This window comes from Sus scrofa, chromosome 14 (assembly GCF_054392235.1).
Source record: "Sus scrofa isolate SSC_HxYL_T2T_F1_AM1 chromosome 14, Sscrofa_HxYL_maternal_Yorkshire_Landrace_v2.0, whole genome shotgun sequence".
Classification (NCBI taxonomy): Eukaryota; Metazoa; Chordata; class Mammalia; order Artiodactyla; family Suidae; genus Sus; species Sus scrofa.
In genome coordinates, this window is record NC_139396.1 from 68,346,175 (window position 1) to 68,362,267 (window position 16,093).

Consider the following 16,093-nt stretch of genomic DNA (forward strand, 5'->3'; position numbering starts at 1 on the left):
TGAATCTTGGATTCACACATAAAAGGGTAAAATAGTAATTGTGCCACCATTTTAAATAGGGCAGCTGAAATGCAGGTCGAGTGGTAAGCCCAAAGTGAGTCTTTATCTGAGAAAACACAGAAATTTTGCCCTTTCTCAAGAAGGTCATACTTTTTGTCACAGAGTAGACACATCAAGCATAAGAACAAATGGTATGAATGGTATTGATGCCCTTTCAAGTTTCAGGTGTTTGTAGATCCAATATGCAAGCACATATATAAGTGAAAGACATTTGAAAGTTAGCGTTCTGTTCTTAAAACCCATAGTTATGAAATCTCTTCTAGGTTTTTAGACAATGGGTTGGAACAAAGTGATTAAAAAAATCAGAGCAATTTTCTGAAAGTGCATGATCTGTAGAGTCATACCTCCTGGGGCTGTCAGCTTGTGAGCTTTCAAATTTGAGCAGTTTGTGCTTGAATAGGAGACTTCCACAAAACACTTACTCAAAGAGAAAACAACAGTAGCAACAGAATAGTTAGAGGCTGAAAGGAGCCTGGCTATTTAAAACAATTATTTAGATCCTTTTTTGCCTTCCTGAAGCCAGTTCATTCTAGAACACTAAAAAGAGGCACTACCATGTTGTTAAATAAGCAAGTCCAGCAACTAGGAAGGTGCTGGTAGTGTATCATTTTAGATGGAATGAATGCAAGGGGGAATTTCATTGTGTGGAGTCATTGTAGAAAAACTCCTAAATTGTGAGTCAGAATTCCTTGATTTTTATTTTCAGTTCTGCCACTAGTAGTTTATTGACCTTGAGTGAGTTAATTGACTTCTCTGAACCTTGATCCTCTCATCTAGAAAATTAGATATTTGGACTAAATAACATTTGAAGTTCTTCCTACCTCTAAAATCCTATAATTCCTTTCTAGACCCTTAATTCATTCTTGTATCTACAGTACTTCTCTATATTGAGCACCTACTTTGTTTTAGTACTTTCATGGTGCTGAGGATTCAAGAATGAGCTAAACTAGACACAAAGTTTATATATGACTTCATTTATATGAAATGTCTAAAATAGGCAAATCCATGGAAATGAAAAGTAGATTAGTGGTTGCAAGGAAATCAGGGGAGGAGAAAATGGGGAGTGGTTTCTAACTGGAGTTTCTTTTGGGATAATGACAATCTTCTGAAATTAGATAGTAGTGATGGTTGCAAAACTTTGTGAATATACTAAAACCCACTGAATTGTACCTTAAAAAATAATGAGCTAGGCAAACACAACTTTGCACTTATGTTATCTCACTGCAGGGTGGGTGGATACATAAATGCAAAGTGATATATTACAAAGGGCACATAATCAAGATTTGGTGGTGGTGGTGAACCAGGGAATAATTCCTCGAGAAATTTATACTGTGCCATGTCTAAGAGATGAATAGGAATTGGGAAAGGAGGAGGATGTTTCAGGCAGAAGGAATAACACAAACGCCTGAAAGCTAGAGAGAATATAGGGTAATTAGATAAGAATAGCTGATGCATAAAAGGAAAAATGGTTAGAGATGTGGCTAAGAAGGTATGACCCAGATCTTGAGGCTATGGTAAAGAGTTTGGGTTTCATCCTTTGGGCAGTGGGAGCCACTGAAGTATTTCAGTCCAGGAAGTTACATAATCAAGTATGTAATTTAAAAAGAAAATTAAAAAGAGTTCCCTGAAGGCATGGTGGTTAAGGATGTGGCATTGTCACTGCTGTGGCTTGGGTTCAATCCCTGGCCCAGGAACTTCCACATGCCTCGGGCATGGCCAAATTTTAAAATATTTTAAAAAGAAAAAGAAAACTCTCACTGCAATACAAAGAATAGACTGGAGAGGCGTAAGACCAGTGATAGGCAGACTGGTGGTTGTTGAAGTCCAGGCAAAGATAAGGCCTATCAGATCTAAAGCAGAGATGACAACGATGTGCATCGATTGAGGACATTTAAGAAATATTTAGGAGACTGGATGTGGGAATGAGGGAGGGAGCAGGGTTGAGTCATTTTTAGGCTTGAGCATCTAGGACTTTGATGTTGTCGTTCAGTTAGCTAAGGTACAGAAATAGATTTTAGGGGAAAAGAATTTGGATACATTGGGAACATCAAAGTGGAACTGGCTCATAGATCTCAACTCTCCAGAGAGACCTAGGTTGGAGGTATAAATATAAGAGAGTCATTAGAATAAAAATGTAATTGAAGCAGTAGGAATGTATTAGTTCATCCAAGGAGTAGGTTCAGAAGTTAAAGAAAGCCTCCTAGGATAGAACCCTGAAGAACACCAAAAGCAAAGAGATGGGTGGGGAAAAAAGTCTGAAGATGTTAATGAGAAGGAACAACTGAGAGGCTGGAAGAAAACCAGGAGTTCAAATATTAATAGATGATTTTAAAAAAATAAACACGCTTTGTTACATATAGTGACGTGTGTCAGGCAGTGTTCCAAGTGCCTTACAAATAGTGACTCATCCCTGTGATGTAGGTACCAATACTGTCCTTATTTTACAGATGGGGAAACTGAGGCATACAACCTGCATAAGATGATACAGTGATTAAATTGCAAACTGAGATTTGATCCTAGGCAACTTGGGAGATCACGTGCTTAACCACTGTGCTGTGTTTCCTGTCCAGATAAATATATGCCATGATGAACACTGTAAAAGCCCTGAAAAGTTGAATTTGTTTTCATTTTACAAAAAAACCCTGAGGCCCAGAGAGATGAAGTAATTTGACCAAATCACAAAGCAACTAGGTAGCTGATCAGAATTTGAACCCAGGTTCCTTAACTCCAAAGCCTTTCTCCTAGACTACACTGCTGGTTATTTTTCTCTGTATACATATATATGTGTATGTAAAATTTAACTTAGTTTACAAATGTTAATTGCTCAAGTATTTACCAGATGATAATAGTGATGTAATTACTATTAAAATGCTAATAGTAATGCCAGTTTTGACTGCCTTCTCAAAAGCAAGTACACTGGATGTCTGAATTTTCAGTGATAATATCAATTTAAGCCAGATTATCCATACATTCCCAAAATATGGATGCAGTAAATACATTGTGTTCTAATTGGTTGATGCTATTTTCAGGGCTTGATTTTCTAGAAATGCCATCAGAATATGATCATAGAGAAATACAAAAAAAAAAAAAACCTCCAATAGAGAAAGCTATTTATTTATTTTTAAAAGATATTTAAAAATTAAAGTATAGTCGATTTAACAATATTTCTTCAATTTCTGTTGTTCGGCAAAGTGACCCAGTTATACACAGTTCCCTATGTTGTACAGTAGGCCCCCACTGCCCATTTATTTCAAATGTAACAGTTTTTAAATAGTAAGCTATTTAAAAAATCATTATTCCCTTATTTATTATCTCTAAGACTAGTAACTACCCCAGTAGGGGGTAGTTTTACCATGGTTTAATGGGCCAGAACTCGTAGTTACTTATTTTTCTCATTTTATTTCTTGAAGTTGTGAAGGAGACAGTATGTTGAGTCAGTTTTGAAGGTTGTACCCAGAAATTAAGGTTTTAGTCTAAAGTCAACAAAAGATATCTTGGAATATTTAAGGACCAAAGAACCATTAGGTGGTGTACAGTCTCAAATAAAATCTTGTAAAAGAGTGTCCTCTAGTGCTGCTCTGAAAAAGAGCTGAGAGAAATTGTTTTATCTGTTTATAATCTCTATCACCACCTCGTGGCAGTGTCCTCAAATAATTCTGCCTTCTTTTATTTGCAAAATCTTCCAGAATCTTGTATTAATCTGTATACAAAAACAGGCTATTCTTGGTGAATGGAATTTCTTTAAATGGATCATTTTACAAGTATTTTGGTCAGAACTCCATAAAAACCTGGAAAAGAAATCCCAATATAAATTATGTCCTTTGAAAAGAAAGAGGGACACTTGCTTCTTTTTTATGCTAGTGAAGCTATAGAAGTGAAAACCAGATACATTTTAAATGTTAATACTTTTTATTGTGGTATAATGTATATACATAAAATTCACCATGTCAGCCATACATAAGTGTATAATTCATTGGCACTAAGTGCATTCATAGTGTTGTGCAACCATCACTACTATCCATTTCTAGAAATTTTTCATCATCCTGAATACATCCATTGAACTCTCCATTCCTTCCATCATCCAGCCCCTGGTAACCTCTATTCTTCTCTCTGCCTCTGTGTGAGTTAGACTACTCTAGGTATCTCTACTTTATATAAGTGGAACTGTGCAATATTTATCCTTTTGTGCTTGGTTTATTTCACTTAGCATGATGTTTTCAAGTTTATCCATGTTGCAACATGTACCAGAATTTCATTCCTCTTTAAGGCTGAATGATATTCCATTGTATATACCATGTTTTAAAACTTCATTCAACTGTCATTAGACATTTGGGTTGTTTCCACCTTTGGGCTGCTGTAAATACTGCTACTATGAACATTTGCATGTTAAGTATCTGTTTGAATCCCTCCTTTCAATTCTTTTGGATATATACCCAGAGGTGGAATTACTGGATAATATGGTAAATCTATTTAGATTTTTAAGGAACTGCCATACTGTTTTCCACAGCAGCTGCACCATTTTACATTCCTGTCAGCAGTGTATAAGGATTCTGATTTTTCTACATCTTCACTGACATTTGCTATTTTCCATTTTTTGAATAGCTATCCTAATGGATATGAAGTATAAACTTTAACTTTTGAGTTGACTTTGAAAATCAATTACACATGAAGTTTATTCAAGAAATATTGACTATTTTGAGCCTGAGCTGGATATATAGAGCACTCTTACACTCTGAGGGAATAATAAGAATGAGTAAAATATATTGTTGAGTCTTCAGGTGATTTACAACTTATTTTTTTCCTCCAAATGTATTTGTGAACAAGCAAATCAATTTAAATTTTCATTGAGTGGTTAGAAAAATGAATCCAGAGATCTTAAACTAGAGAAAATTGATAGTAGAGATTTAAAATATTTATTAAACTAATTTCCCAAAGATACAGTCAAATGCTAATTATGTAGTTCTTCTTTGCACAATTCACAATAAGGCTTATGTTAGACAAGGTCTCTAATTAATTTTTTCCCATAGGTTAGACTTGTTAGAAGAATCCTGATACATTATTATGATGGCCACTGCTCAGCTTTTTCATGCTGTCAGAATTCACAAGGCATCTAAGGTATTTATTAAGAATTAAAAGAAAATTGATCACTATTTAGTGAGTTAGTTCACAATCGCAACTTTAATCTTTGGTATTTTTTTTTAAACAGCAGTTTTATCAGTTAATTGGCCCTTAGTATTCTAAATGTAGACAGAGTATGTCTACATATTAACCGACTAATGGACTCAAGGTGTTCAGGAAATTAGAATAGATTCCTACAAAGTAACTTACTGGGTGCTTGTTTTATGGTTTTGTTTTGTTTTGTTTTTTAGGGCCACACTTGGGGCATATGGAGGTTCTGAGGCTAGGGGTCCAGTCAGAGCTGAACCGATCCTACACCACAGCCACAGCAATGCCAGATCTGAGCTGCGTCTGTGACCTACACCACAGCTCACAGTAATGCCGGATCCTTAACCGACTGAGCAAGGCCAGAGATCAAACCTATGTCCTCATGGATGCTAGTCGGGTTCACTAACTGCTGAGCCACGATGGGAACTCCTTGTTTTATGTTTATATATTTAGACTTTCTAGAATAAAAGAAATCGGAAACAAAAATATGTTTAAAGAAAACAGTTCTTTGTTAGACATTCACTTCCTGCTACAATTAGGAAACTTCTGATGCACACTGATGTAATTATAAGAAACTAAAGAAAGAGCACTGAGAGAAACTTGGATGCTGGGGTCCAGCAGCGAGGTGCATACCAGGGCCAGGCAACCTTGCTGAGTTCACCTGGGGAAGTTTATCTTGTTCCATGACATTCATTAATGAATCATACATTTATTCACTGAGTGCTCAATATTATGAAATATAAATATAGAATACTGTGTTATTCTCTGAGAAGATTACAAAAAAAGGGGAATCTTCATCTTCCAGAAGTTTATAATCTAGTTAGGGAAACAAGTTTTTAGGAGTTAAGTCAATATACAAAAGCAGTATATGCATTAAATACATGTGAAAAGAGTAAAGCAATATAAATTATAGGAATTTAGTGATTTTATATAGATGGAAATAGTTTATATAGTATTAATGAAGGAGATGGGACTTAAGGTCAACCTTAAATAATGAAAAGGATTAGGATAGAGGAGAAAAAAGAATTCCATGAGGAAAAACTAGCATATGCCTTGGCTCAGAATAAAAAAGGAGCATGGCATGTTTCAGAGAATAAGGAAGAACCTATCCTTACTGGAGTGGAGTGTCATCATGTTGGACAGAAGTAGGAAATAAAATTGAGTAGGAAATTTGGGCATAAATTGAAGTGGATCTTAAAAGCCAAGCTAAGGAATTTATACTTTATTCTATAGTCAGTGGAGAGTCCATAGGTTTGATCAGGACAGTGAATAAAATAATTCTTTTAGGAATATTAAGATGTAGCAGAAAGACTGAAGTTGAAGGAGAAAGCAGTCATCTTTCTGGCTTGAATTCAATACACTCACCAAGCAGACTTCTGATCTCATTTGATTTCTTAAGTGTGCTTCCTTCCTGGGGGGAAAATGCTGAGCTGGGTATATGAATTGCAATCAGCTTGGCAGTTATTTTTCTCACTGTAAATTATCAAATTGACCTTTTGATATAAACAGATCTTTATCTGCATGAGCTACTTCGTCTCAGTAAATTTTAAGTGATTGTATGATTTTTGTTGTTTAATATTTAAAACAGCAACAATAATAACTATAGAAGTTAACATTTATTTGGCACTTAAATGTGCTGGGCACTGTGCGAAGGGCTTTATATTATTATTTCAATTAAACCTTGAAATAAGGAGAAAACTGAATCTCAGAGAAGTAAAACTGAATCTCAGAGAAGCCATAGGTCACGTAACTTGACAACTAAGCTGTCAAACATCACTTATGTCATTAACACTCTATCTTATTAAAATAATTTATAATGATGTTTTCTATTATCAAGCCATAATATTTTCATGTATCAGACATTTATAAAAAATGTTATTGGTAAAAACACTTAAAGTATTAGATTGGTTGAGCTGAGAAAAAAATCCCTGAAATATAGAGAAGTAACAGAATGCTGTCTTTTCCAACCATTGATCTTCATTACTACTAATGGCCTTTCAGATTCTATGTTTGCTTGTGTGATTTTTTGGTTTGTTGATTTTCTTCTTCTTTTTTTTTTTTTTTTGCTTTTCACGTCCAAACCTGCGGCATATGGAAGTTCCCAGGCTAGGGGTCGAATAGGAGTTACAGCTGCTGGCCTACACCACAGCCACAGCAACATGGGATCCAAACTGTGTCTGTGACCTACACCACAGCTCACAGCAATGCCGGATCCTCAACCCACTGAGTAAGGCCAGGATGGAACCCATATATATGTCATATATATTAGTTGGGCTTGTTACTGCTGAGCCATAACAGGAACTCCTTAGATTCTAAGTTTAAGGTAAATGTCTTTATATTTTCAGATTATTTAATTTTACAAATAGTTATTACTCAAGAATTACCTCTAAATTTTGGCATGTTTTCAGTAAGTTATTGAATATGCATGTCAGTTATTCTGAAGAGCCTTCATTTCTCAGGATCTTTAGGAACAAAAGGCAATTTTCTGTAAAACTTCACACACATGAACACACATGCACATTACTTATTTAATTCTTTTCCAACTTCAATCTTTCCTACTTCCGCTACAGCTTGATAATCCTAAGACAACTATTCTACTCATTCTCCTGATCAAATTTTCCACTGATTGTAGAATGAAGCATAAATTCTTTAGTCTGGCTTTTAAGATCCATATCAATTTGTCCCCCAAGTTCCTATCATACATGCAAGAATAATAATTTTATGTATCTTTTAAACCACTAAGTTTTGACAAGAGGATAAACTGATAATTTGTTTTCACATCTAGTGTACCAAAGATCAAGCAAGTTTATACAGCAAAATCATGTCTAGAACGTCCAGAAGATATTCTAGAATGATATCTAGATATAGAAAAGCTTTGGGGGAGTTCTTTTTCATCTAAAGGCATATTTGTGAGTAGACCTGCCTCTAAGTAACATAACTGTTAAAACTTCAACAGTTTAAACTGTGTAGTAGAGTAAAAAGACTCCTGAATTTGAATAAGATAATCAGAGATTTACTATCCTGACTTCTAATAACATCAATTAGTTTCACCTGCTTTTGTATTTTATATAAATAAAATCCTACAAGAGTACTCATTGTAGGTTTCTTGTGCTTAGCTTTATGTGTGAAAGTCAGGTTTCTTGTGCTCAGCTTTATGTGTGAAAGTCACTTATATTGTTAAGTTTACTTGCAGATCATTCATTCTCATTACTCTATAGTATTCCATTATGGGAATATACCACAATTTGCTTGTCCATTTCCTTGTTAATGGACATTTGGGTAGTTTCCAGTTTGGGGGCTGTTATGAATAATGTTGTTATGAGCATTCTTTTTGTGAGCATATATGTATGCATAACTTTTGCGTGTATACCTATAAGAGGAATATGGATCATAAGATACATGTATACTTAGCTTTACTAGGTACCACTAAGCAATTTCCCAAAGAGGTTTTACCCACTTATGCTCCAGTGTTTAACCAGTGTTTAAAAGTTTTGAATGATCTACATCCTTGTCAATATCTGGTATTTTCTGATATTTAAAAATTTTAGTCATTTTGGTGAGTATGCAATGTTCTCTCATTGTGATTTTTTTTTTTTTTTTTTTTTGGTCTTTTTAGGACCGCATCTGCGGCATATGGAGTTTCTCAGGCCAAATTGGAGCTGTAGCCACTGGCCTACGCCATGGCCACAACAACGCCAGATCTGAGCCACGTCTGTGACCTACACTACAGCTCACGGCAATGCTGGATCCTTAGCCCACTGAGTAAGGCCAGGGTTCGAACCTGTGTCATCATGGATGCTAGTCAGATTCATTTCTGCTGAGCCACGATGGGAACTCCTCTCACTGTGATTTTAATGTGCATTTCCCTGATGAAGCTTAAGCACTTTTTGTTTATTAGTCATGCAGATATCTTTTTTTTGTGAAATGTTTGTTCAAGTCTTTTGCCCATTTTCTTTTGAGTTTTTTTTTCCTTAGTGGATTTTAGAAGTTCTTTATACATTCTTGATATGAGTCCTTTGTCGAATATTGAGAATATCTTTTCCCACTCTTGGGTTGCCTCTTTGCTCTTAATTGTCCATGAATAAACACAAGTTCTTAAGTTTAATATAGTCCAAATCATCAATATTCAGAAAATACTTTAATATGATAATGTATTGACACAATATCAGCTGGAGTTCATGAGACATATTTTGTGCCTGGATTAAAGAATACAGTAAAAAACAGTGTCATAGTCTACTTGTAACAAAAATTATCAAAATTTTATGTTAATATATATACATAATAAACATTGATATGACAAACATACATTGAAGTGCTAACTCAAGATACCAAATAATCAGCAAATATTCTATATGTGAGATGACTATTAATTGGTAGACACTTCTTATGTACTGAAGTAAAATCCATGCTTCTATCACTCTTTTATGGCATTTCTAATATGGCACACCATCTCTTAAGGCAGATTATCCAATCAATTAAGACCAACTATATAAATCATTTAATGTCATATACATGTTAACACATACATATAAAAAGTTTAGAAGGAAACTATTGTTAGCACTGATACTTTTTGTAGAAAAAAGTCTGACATCTTACAGAACCTTAGTATTCTACAGAACCCTAGTTTAAGCAAAGCACAAAGGTGTGGAAATACATGGTAGTAGTATAGTAGATGAATAGTAGTTCCACCTGGCTAGAGAGGTGCATAGCAGAGGATAAGAAGTAGGGACAGAGTGGAGGAAGTGAGATGAGGCAGGAAAGAGAAGATTTTGACAGTTCTCAACTGCCACTTGAATTGAATACTATCCTGTATGAACACTGAGAGTGTCATGACAATATTTGTATTCTTTAAAGTTAATAATAATGGCAATATGAAGGACAGATTGAATGAAAGGAACTGTTGACAGGGAGATAAGAGGCTACTGTAGTAAAAAAGGAGAGAAGTGACCATTATCTGAGCCGAGGCAGTGGCAGTGAGACAGGAAAGGAGAAAACAGATTTGAGAACTCATCTAGAGAGAATTAATAGGATTTAGTAATTGGATATGGAATACAAAGGAGAGAAAGAAGCCATAGTGACTCTACTTCTAGCTTGGATTTTTGGAGTGGATGCTACTTCATTTGTCTGAGAATGAAACTTGGGGTCAGGTTTCAGTCAGAGTGACAGAGGTAAACTGAGTTTGAGGGGTCTACAAAGTGGTCTAGGTGCAGATGTTCAGAAAATGGACAGATGGAGGTAGGGCTCAGAGCAAAAGTAAGAACTTGACGCCTTCTCTGTATAGGCTGTAGCTGAAGCAGTGAGACTAGATGAAATTATCAAAGAAGAGAGAGCTATGAAAAGGGAAAAGACTGAAGACAGAATTCTGGGGTGGGACCAGTATTTAAAGGGCAGAAAAACTAGAAAAAACAAAATAGGTTGATATAGATACAGAGGGAATAGGTGAAAAAAAATAGTGTTATGGCAGCTGAGAGAGAAGAGAGTGTAGGCAAAAATGTCAAACTGCAGGTGTTACATAGTATGAGCATCGAGATGAGGTCACTGATAATGATGTATTTGGAGAGAATAGTATCGAATAGAGGGGGGTGGAAGACAGATTGCAGTGGGTTCTGAGGAGTATGCAAAAGGGAAGATTACATTATCACAGTAAAACTCCCAGTTTTGCCTCAAATCCATGGATCATTGTGAAATAAATTATGTTAGTCTTGAATTGCTTGGATAACTGTTTCTGAGCCTTTCTGCTCTGCCTTGCCAGTGAAGATTTAATTTAACGTAATATCCAAAGCCCTGTTTCCTTTTGATTATCTATAAAGGTATCAGATCTGAAGTCTTGAAAAATCTTTCCATTTTGTTTGTGGTAATGGCATGATGAGCTGAATATATTAAAGAATATTAATTCTTTTCATTTCCCCCCCCAGGAAACAGTTTTCCCATCGCAAATCACTAATGAGCATGAGTCACTGATAATGGTGAAGAAGCTTTTTGCTACTTCTATCTCATGTATAACATATCTAAGGGGCCTATTTCCAGAGAGCTCTTATGGAGAACGCCATTTGGATGGTAAAGTTTAACTAAATGGTTACTTTGGCTGGTGTAGCCCTTTTTCTCTATTTGGCAGGAATAAATCTTTAATTTCTCAGAGTGTGCTAATTCCAAGTCATGGGCCTGTTCTTGAAGATCAATTTGCTAATTCATTTTCCATTTTAATTTTACTATGTTTAGTGGTTTTACTTATAGGAACCATTTATTCCTGGCTAGATACCAAATGAGACTGAGGAGAAAAGAAATTGGTATAGACAAGCCCAGTAATTCTAAACTATACCTATAAAAGTAGCAGCCAGATCCAAATCTGTTTGGATGCTGTACATTTGTACTGTTTTGTGCCTCAGTTGAATTTGTTCTTTGAGGCAGATTCTGGCACTGAGGAGTTTTAATGAAGTTTAATTCTTTCTGTTAACATACAAATATGCTGGAAAAAATGCATACCCAGGCCAAACCCATTTGTTGGTTAGCATGGATATTAGACAATTATTACTTTAGTCAACTCTGTTCTTTTCTCAATTTCCTCTCTTTTCTTCCTTTTATTTCTAGTGTCCCTTAACTCATGATCTCATTTCCTTATATTACAAGCTGTTTCTGTCTCCATTCCTTCTCTTGCATTAAAAAGAATGTACCGGAGTTCCCGTCGTGGCGCACTGGTTAACAAATCCGACTAGGAACCATGACGTTGTGGGTTCCATCCCTGCCCTTGCTCAGTGGGTTAAGGATCTGGCATTGCTGTGAGTTGTGGTGCAGGTCGCAGACGCGACTCGGAACCCACGTTGCTGTGGCTCTGGCGTAGGCTGGCAGCCGCAGCTCCGATTGGACCCCTAACCTGGGAACCTCCATATGCCGCCGGAGGGGCCCAAGAAATGGCAAAAAGACAAAAAATAAAATAAAATAAAATAAAATAAAATAAAATAAAATAATAAAAAGAATGTACCTAGATAAGACAATCAGGCTTAAAAATGGTAAAATTAACTAGTTCACTTCTGTGCTGAAATTATGGCTTTTTAAATTACTAGGACTGAGAGGAAAAAAATAGATCTTTCCAGGGAGATAGTGATATATTTTATTAATTAAAGTCCTCAGTAATTAATCCATACATCTTATATTTTAATATAGGCATTGACTTAATTCAGACATGTTTATATCATTTATTTTAGAAGATTAAATCTATTTAAATAAAAATATGAAGTTTAGATATCTTTCATGATTCCTTATTTAGCTTTTGATTCCAACATGTAGCTTTACGTGTTTTCTTTTTATTAGATGAGTGTTTTTGGTAACTCAAACTACAACCTGTTGTAAAACATGTGGGGATTATTTATAGATTCATAAGAGTATGTGTCATTACATTTAATATGGAATTATAATTAAACTTTAAAAATATATATTTCTGGAGTGTGCTGTAAGTTGAATAAACTTGAAAAGATTTCTATTGTTGTAGGTCATAAATTATGATAAAATTATATTTTAAATATAATATTCAGTATATTTTATAAAATATATTTACACCTCCCCCCAAAAAAAGAATGTACCTAGGACTCTTCAGTTTTTCAAAATCTAACTTTAAATTTCTCACATCTGTGTTTAGTGATAAACTTTGGCTTCATTCCAGTTTAATTTTCTTAAACAACATTTGATTCTCTATATGATCATCAATGAAATGCATGTGTGCTATAAACATGAGCATGATTATTTGTAACTGTGACAACCTCATTTGTATTATATCTTCCTTCAGTCTACAGGATATAAATCTGTAACAGTGATAATGTTTATATATAGCATATAGTTGCAGTTTCTCCTCTTGTTTGGAATTTAGAATTGGAAAAAGACACTTTTAGGGTAATTAATTAAGGGCTTATTGTGTGACAATCACTAACCTAGGCATAGAGAGTAATATTCTTTATAGCTTTTTTTTTTGGTGACAGTTTTAATGGAAGTTATCTATCTCCTCAGTGTTTGTACTTAAAGTAGCATACGTCCCTATATCACTCTCTTTTTGGCAATCTCTAAATGTTATATACCAACATGGAATAATTTTCATATCCCTCAATAGCAATAGCGATAACATCAGTTTTTTGTTTGTTTGTTTGTTTGTTTGTTTTGTCTTTTCTAGGGCCACCCTCGGCATATGGAGGTTCCCAGGCTAGGGGTCTAATCAGAGCTGTAGCCGCCAGCCTACACCACAGCTACAGCAATGACAGATCCCAGCCACGTCTGCGACCTACACCACAGCTCAAGGCAGCACCGGATCCTTAACCCACTGAGAGAGGCCAGGGATCGAACCTTCAACCTCATGTTCCTAGTCAGATTCATTAACCCCTGAGCCATGACGGGAACTCCAACATCAGTTTTAAGATAGGAAAACAATATGAAAAGATGAAACAACTTATACAAAGTCATATATGAATCAGTAATTGACTTTAGACTGACCTAAACCAAAACTTTTAATATGATTTTCCTATTCTTCATTCTTATAGTAAGGTAGTTGAATTTCAGATGGAAATTAATGTTTGAGAATAATCCATGGAAACATTTTCATCCCTTTTTTTCATTGAGAGGGGGAGGGAGAGAGAGAGGGAAAGAAACACTAGAGAACTGATTTGAGATTGAGATGTATTTTTTTAATTTTTTTTAGTCTTTTCTAGGGCTGCACTTGCAGCACTTGGAGGTTCCCAGGGCTAGGGGTCTAATCAGAGCTGTAGCTGCCAGCCTGCGCCAGAGCCACAGCAACGCAGGATCCAAGCCACATCTGCGACTTACACCACAGCTCACAGCAATGCCAGATCATTAACCCACCAAGTAAGGGCAGGGATCGAACCCGCAACCTCATGGTTCCTAGTCAGATTCATTAACCACTGAGCCACGACGGGAACTCCTGAGGTGTATGTTTTAAATTGGTTAATGGAGATGGTCTCAATACTACCTTATGATAACTTAAAGTTCACCAGAAGCAAAGAAGTGACAAATTGATTTTGCAACCAACTCAGTTGTGCTGTGTTGTAGAGGGTAGACTACTAATCTATAATAAAAATGGGAACTAAGCCAATTATCAACATAGGACTTGTTTTTAAATTAGATATTTAGAGATTTGAAATTTTTTATAAGCTATGAAACTAAGTAAGTTATGTAAATAAAATCATTAAAGGAAATATTCTTATTTAGCAAGGACAGTTTTAGTACAGCAGACTGTTTCTATTTCTGTAGACCTCAGTTTAAAAATCCTCCGAGAAGATAAAAAATGCCCTGGGTCACTGCATATTATCAAGTGGTAAGTAATTGAAATTCCACCGAAGTTGAACAACATTATTTTTATCATGGCTGAAATTACTCATAAGCCTTTATTTGGTAAGATCATTTCCTTAAAATTATTGCCTTCTTCCTTTCTTTTCATCTTTTTTTTTAACAATTTCCTAGAAATGTGTAACAATTTTCAATATTATTTTAAGATACTGATTTAGTTTTGTTTTTGAAGAAAATGGACTTTACATAAGAAAGAAAAATATCAATCAAAATTTGAGTGCTCATTATGTGCATGTTAGTGTCCTAAATATTATGAGAGCAAAAGGAAAAATAAGATATAGTTCCCTAGCTCAAAATTGCTTACCTATTATTTATAAAGTACTATCAACATATTAAAAGATACTTGGAGTTTCTAAAGAATGATTAAATGGGAGAGGTGAAATGATTATCAATTTAATGTATTTCAAAGCAAAAAATGTAAATCAATTCTGTACTTGGGATTCTCTTTTGGCTTTGATCTGGTCCAAATTGACATCAAACATTTATTTCTTGACAGGATTCAAGGTTGCTTTGATGCTTTGGAAAAGAGATACGTAAGAATGTTTTAAAATTTACGCTAGAATCAAAGACTCATCCTTTGTCCCTTTAAAAGTTTAGCCTTTATTTTGTTGTTGTGTTTTTTAACAGTGTGCAGTTGCCTATATTTGCACTCGTGAACCATTTTCTTATTTTATGTCTTTGTTGTCCTGTCGATGTCTCGTTTACATCAATTAGAATGAAACCCTCATTTTTTCTCTTCTACATACTCATATCTTTTTGACCACAAAATTTCCTCTGAAGTCACTGGAAGAGATCCACAGGATGTGGGACAGGGGAGACAAGAATCTGGCATTTAGCACATTGAAGATGTTCAAAATAGTGGCGATTCAATTTGCAGATATAAAAGGAAAAAATGGACTTGAATAATCGATTTTTATTCTGTTAGTTATTTTGTTAGCTGTGTTTGGCACATGTATACATAACTGTTTCCCTCAAACTAGCTAGTGTTGTAGCTTGATTTTTTAAAAAATTCAGCTTGAATTTTAAGTGCATTAGATTCTTCTCGCTGCCCAAGACAGCTACGAAAAGGTATAAAAATTAGTCCTAGTTGAAGAGACAACATATAAATGAACTTTCCACCAGTGCTTCCTCCCCCTTTCCCCATCTGTCTTCTTTTTACTCCTTCTCAGTTCCTATTGTTTTAAGAAATCTTAAGGTGAGTAGCCTTACATTGGATTATTTAGTTGCACTGATACATTTCCTTTTTCACTGAACAGTTATGATTTATTCAACACTGACCTGGAGGACTGAGGGGTACAAAAAGAAAACAGACATGGAATTGTGCGCACAAATAGCTTATAGACCATGGCAGAAGATAAATGGCATTCATATGCATGGCTGATGATCAACTATTGCATACTGGCATAGCTATACCTGCTCTTAAAATGTTGAAGTATTCTGTACTGGCTGGTAAATAGTTGCTTCTTTGAGACCTCAGATGACTTCCACCATTCCTTGCCTTCACCCCACCAGTGTCTTCTCT

The 16,093-nt window shown here is 35.2% G+C and overlaps 1 protein-coding gene across 7 annotated transcripts in view; it reads left to right on the forward strand.

Moving 5' to 3' along the window:
• HORMAD2 (HORMA domain containing 2) overlaps positions 1-16,093 on the forward strand; it is an 89,785-nt gene that overhangs the window by 2,019 nt on the left and 71,673 nt on the right. For all 7 annotated transcript variants that reach the window (XR_014825923.1, XM_084993705.1, XM_084993702.1 and 4 more), the window contains exons 2-5: positions 5,088-5,175; positions 11,142-11,283; positions 14,476-14,539; positions 15,068-15,104. Coding sequence is in view for 6 of the 7 variants with exons in the window: in XM_084993705.1 (XP_084849831.1) it covers positions 5,122-5,175; positions 11,142-11,283; positions 14,476-14,539; positions 15,068-15,104 (297 nt within the window). In the remaining variant the exon portion in view is untranslated. The remainder of the gene's footprint in view (positions 1-5,087; positions 5,176-11,141; positions 11,284-14,475; positions 14,540-15,067; positions 15,105-16,093) is intronic.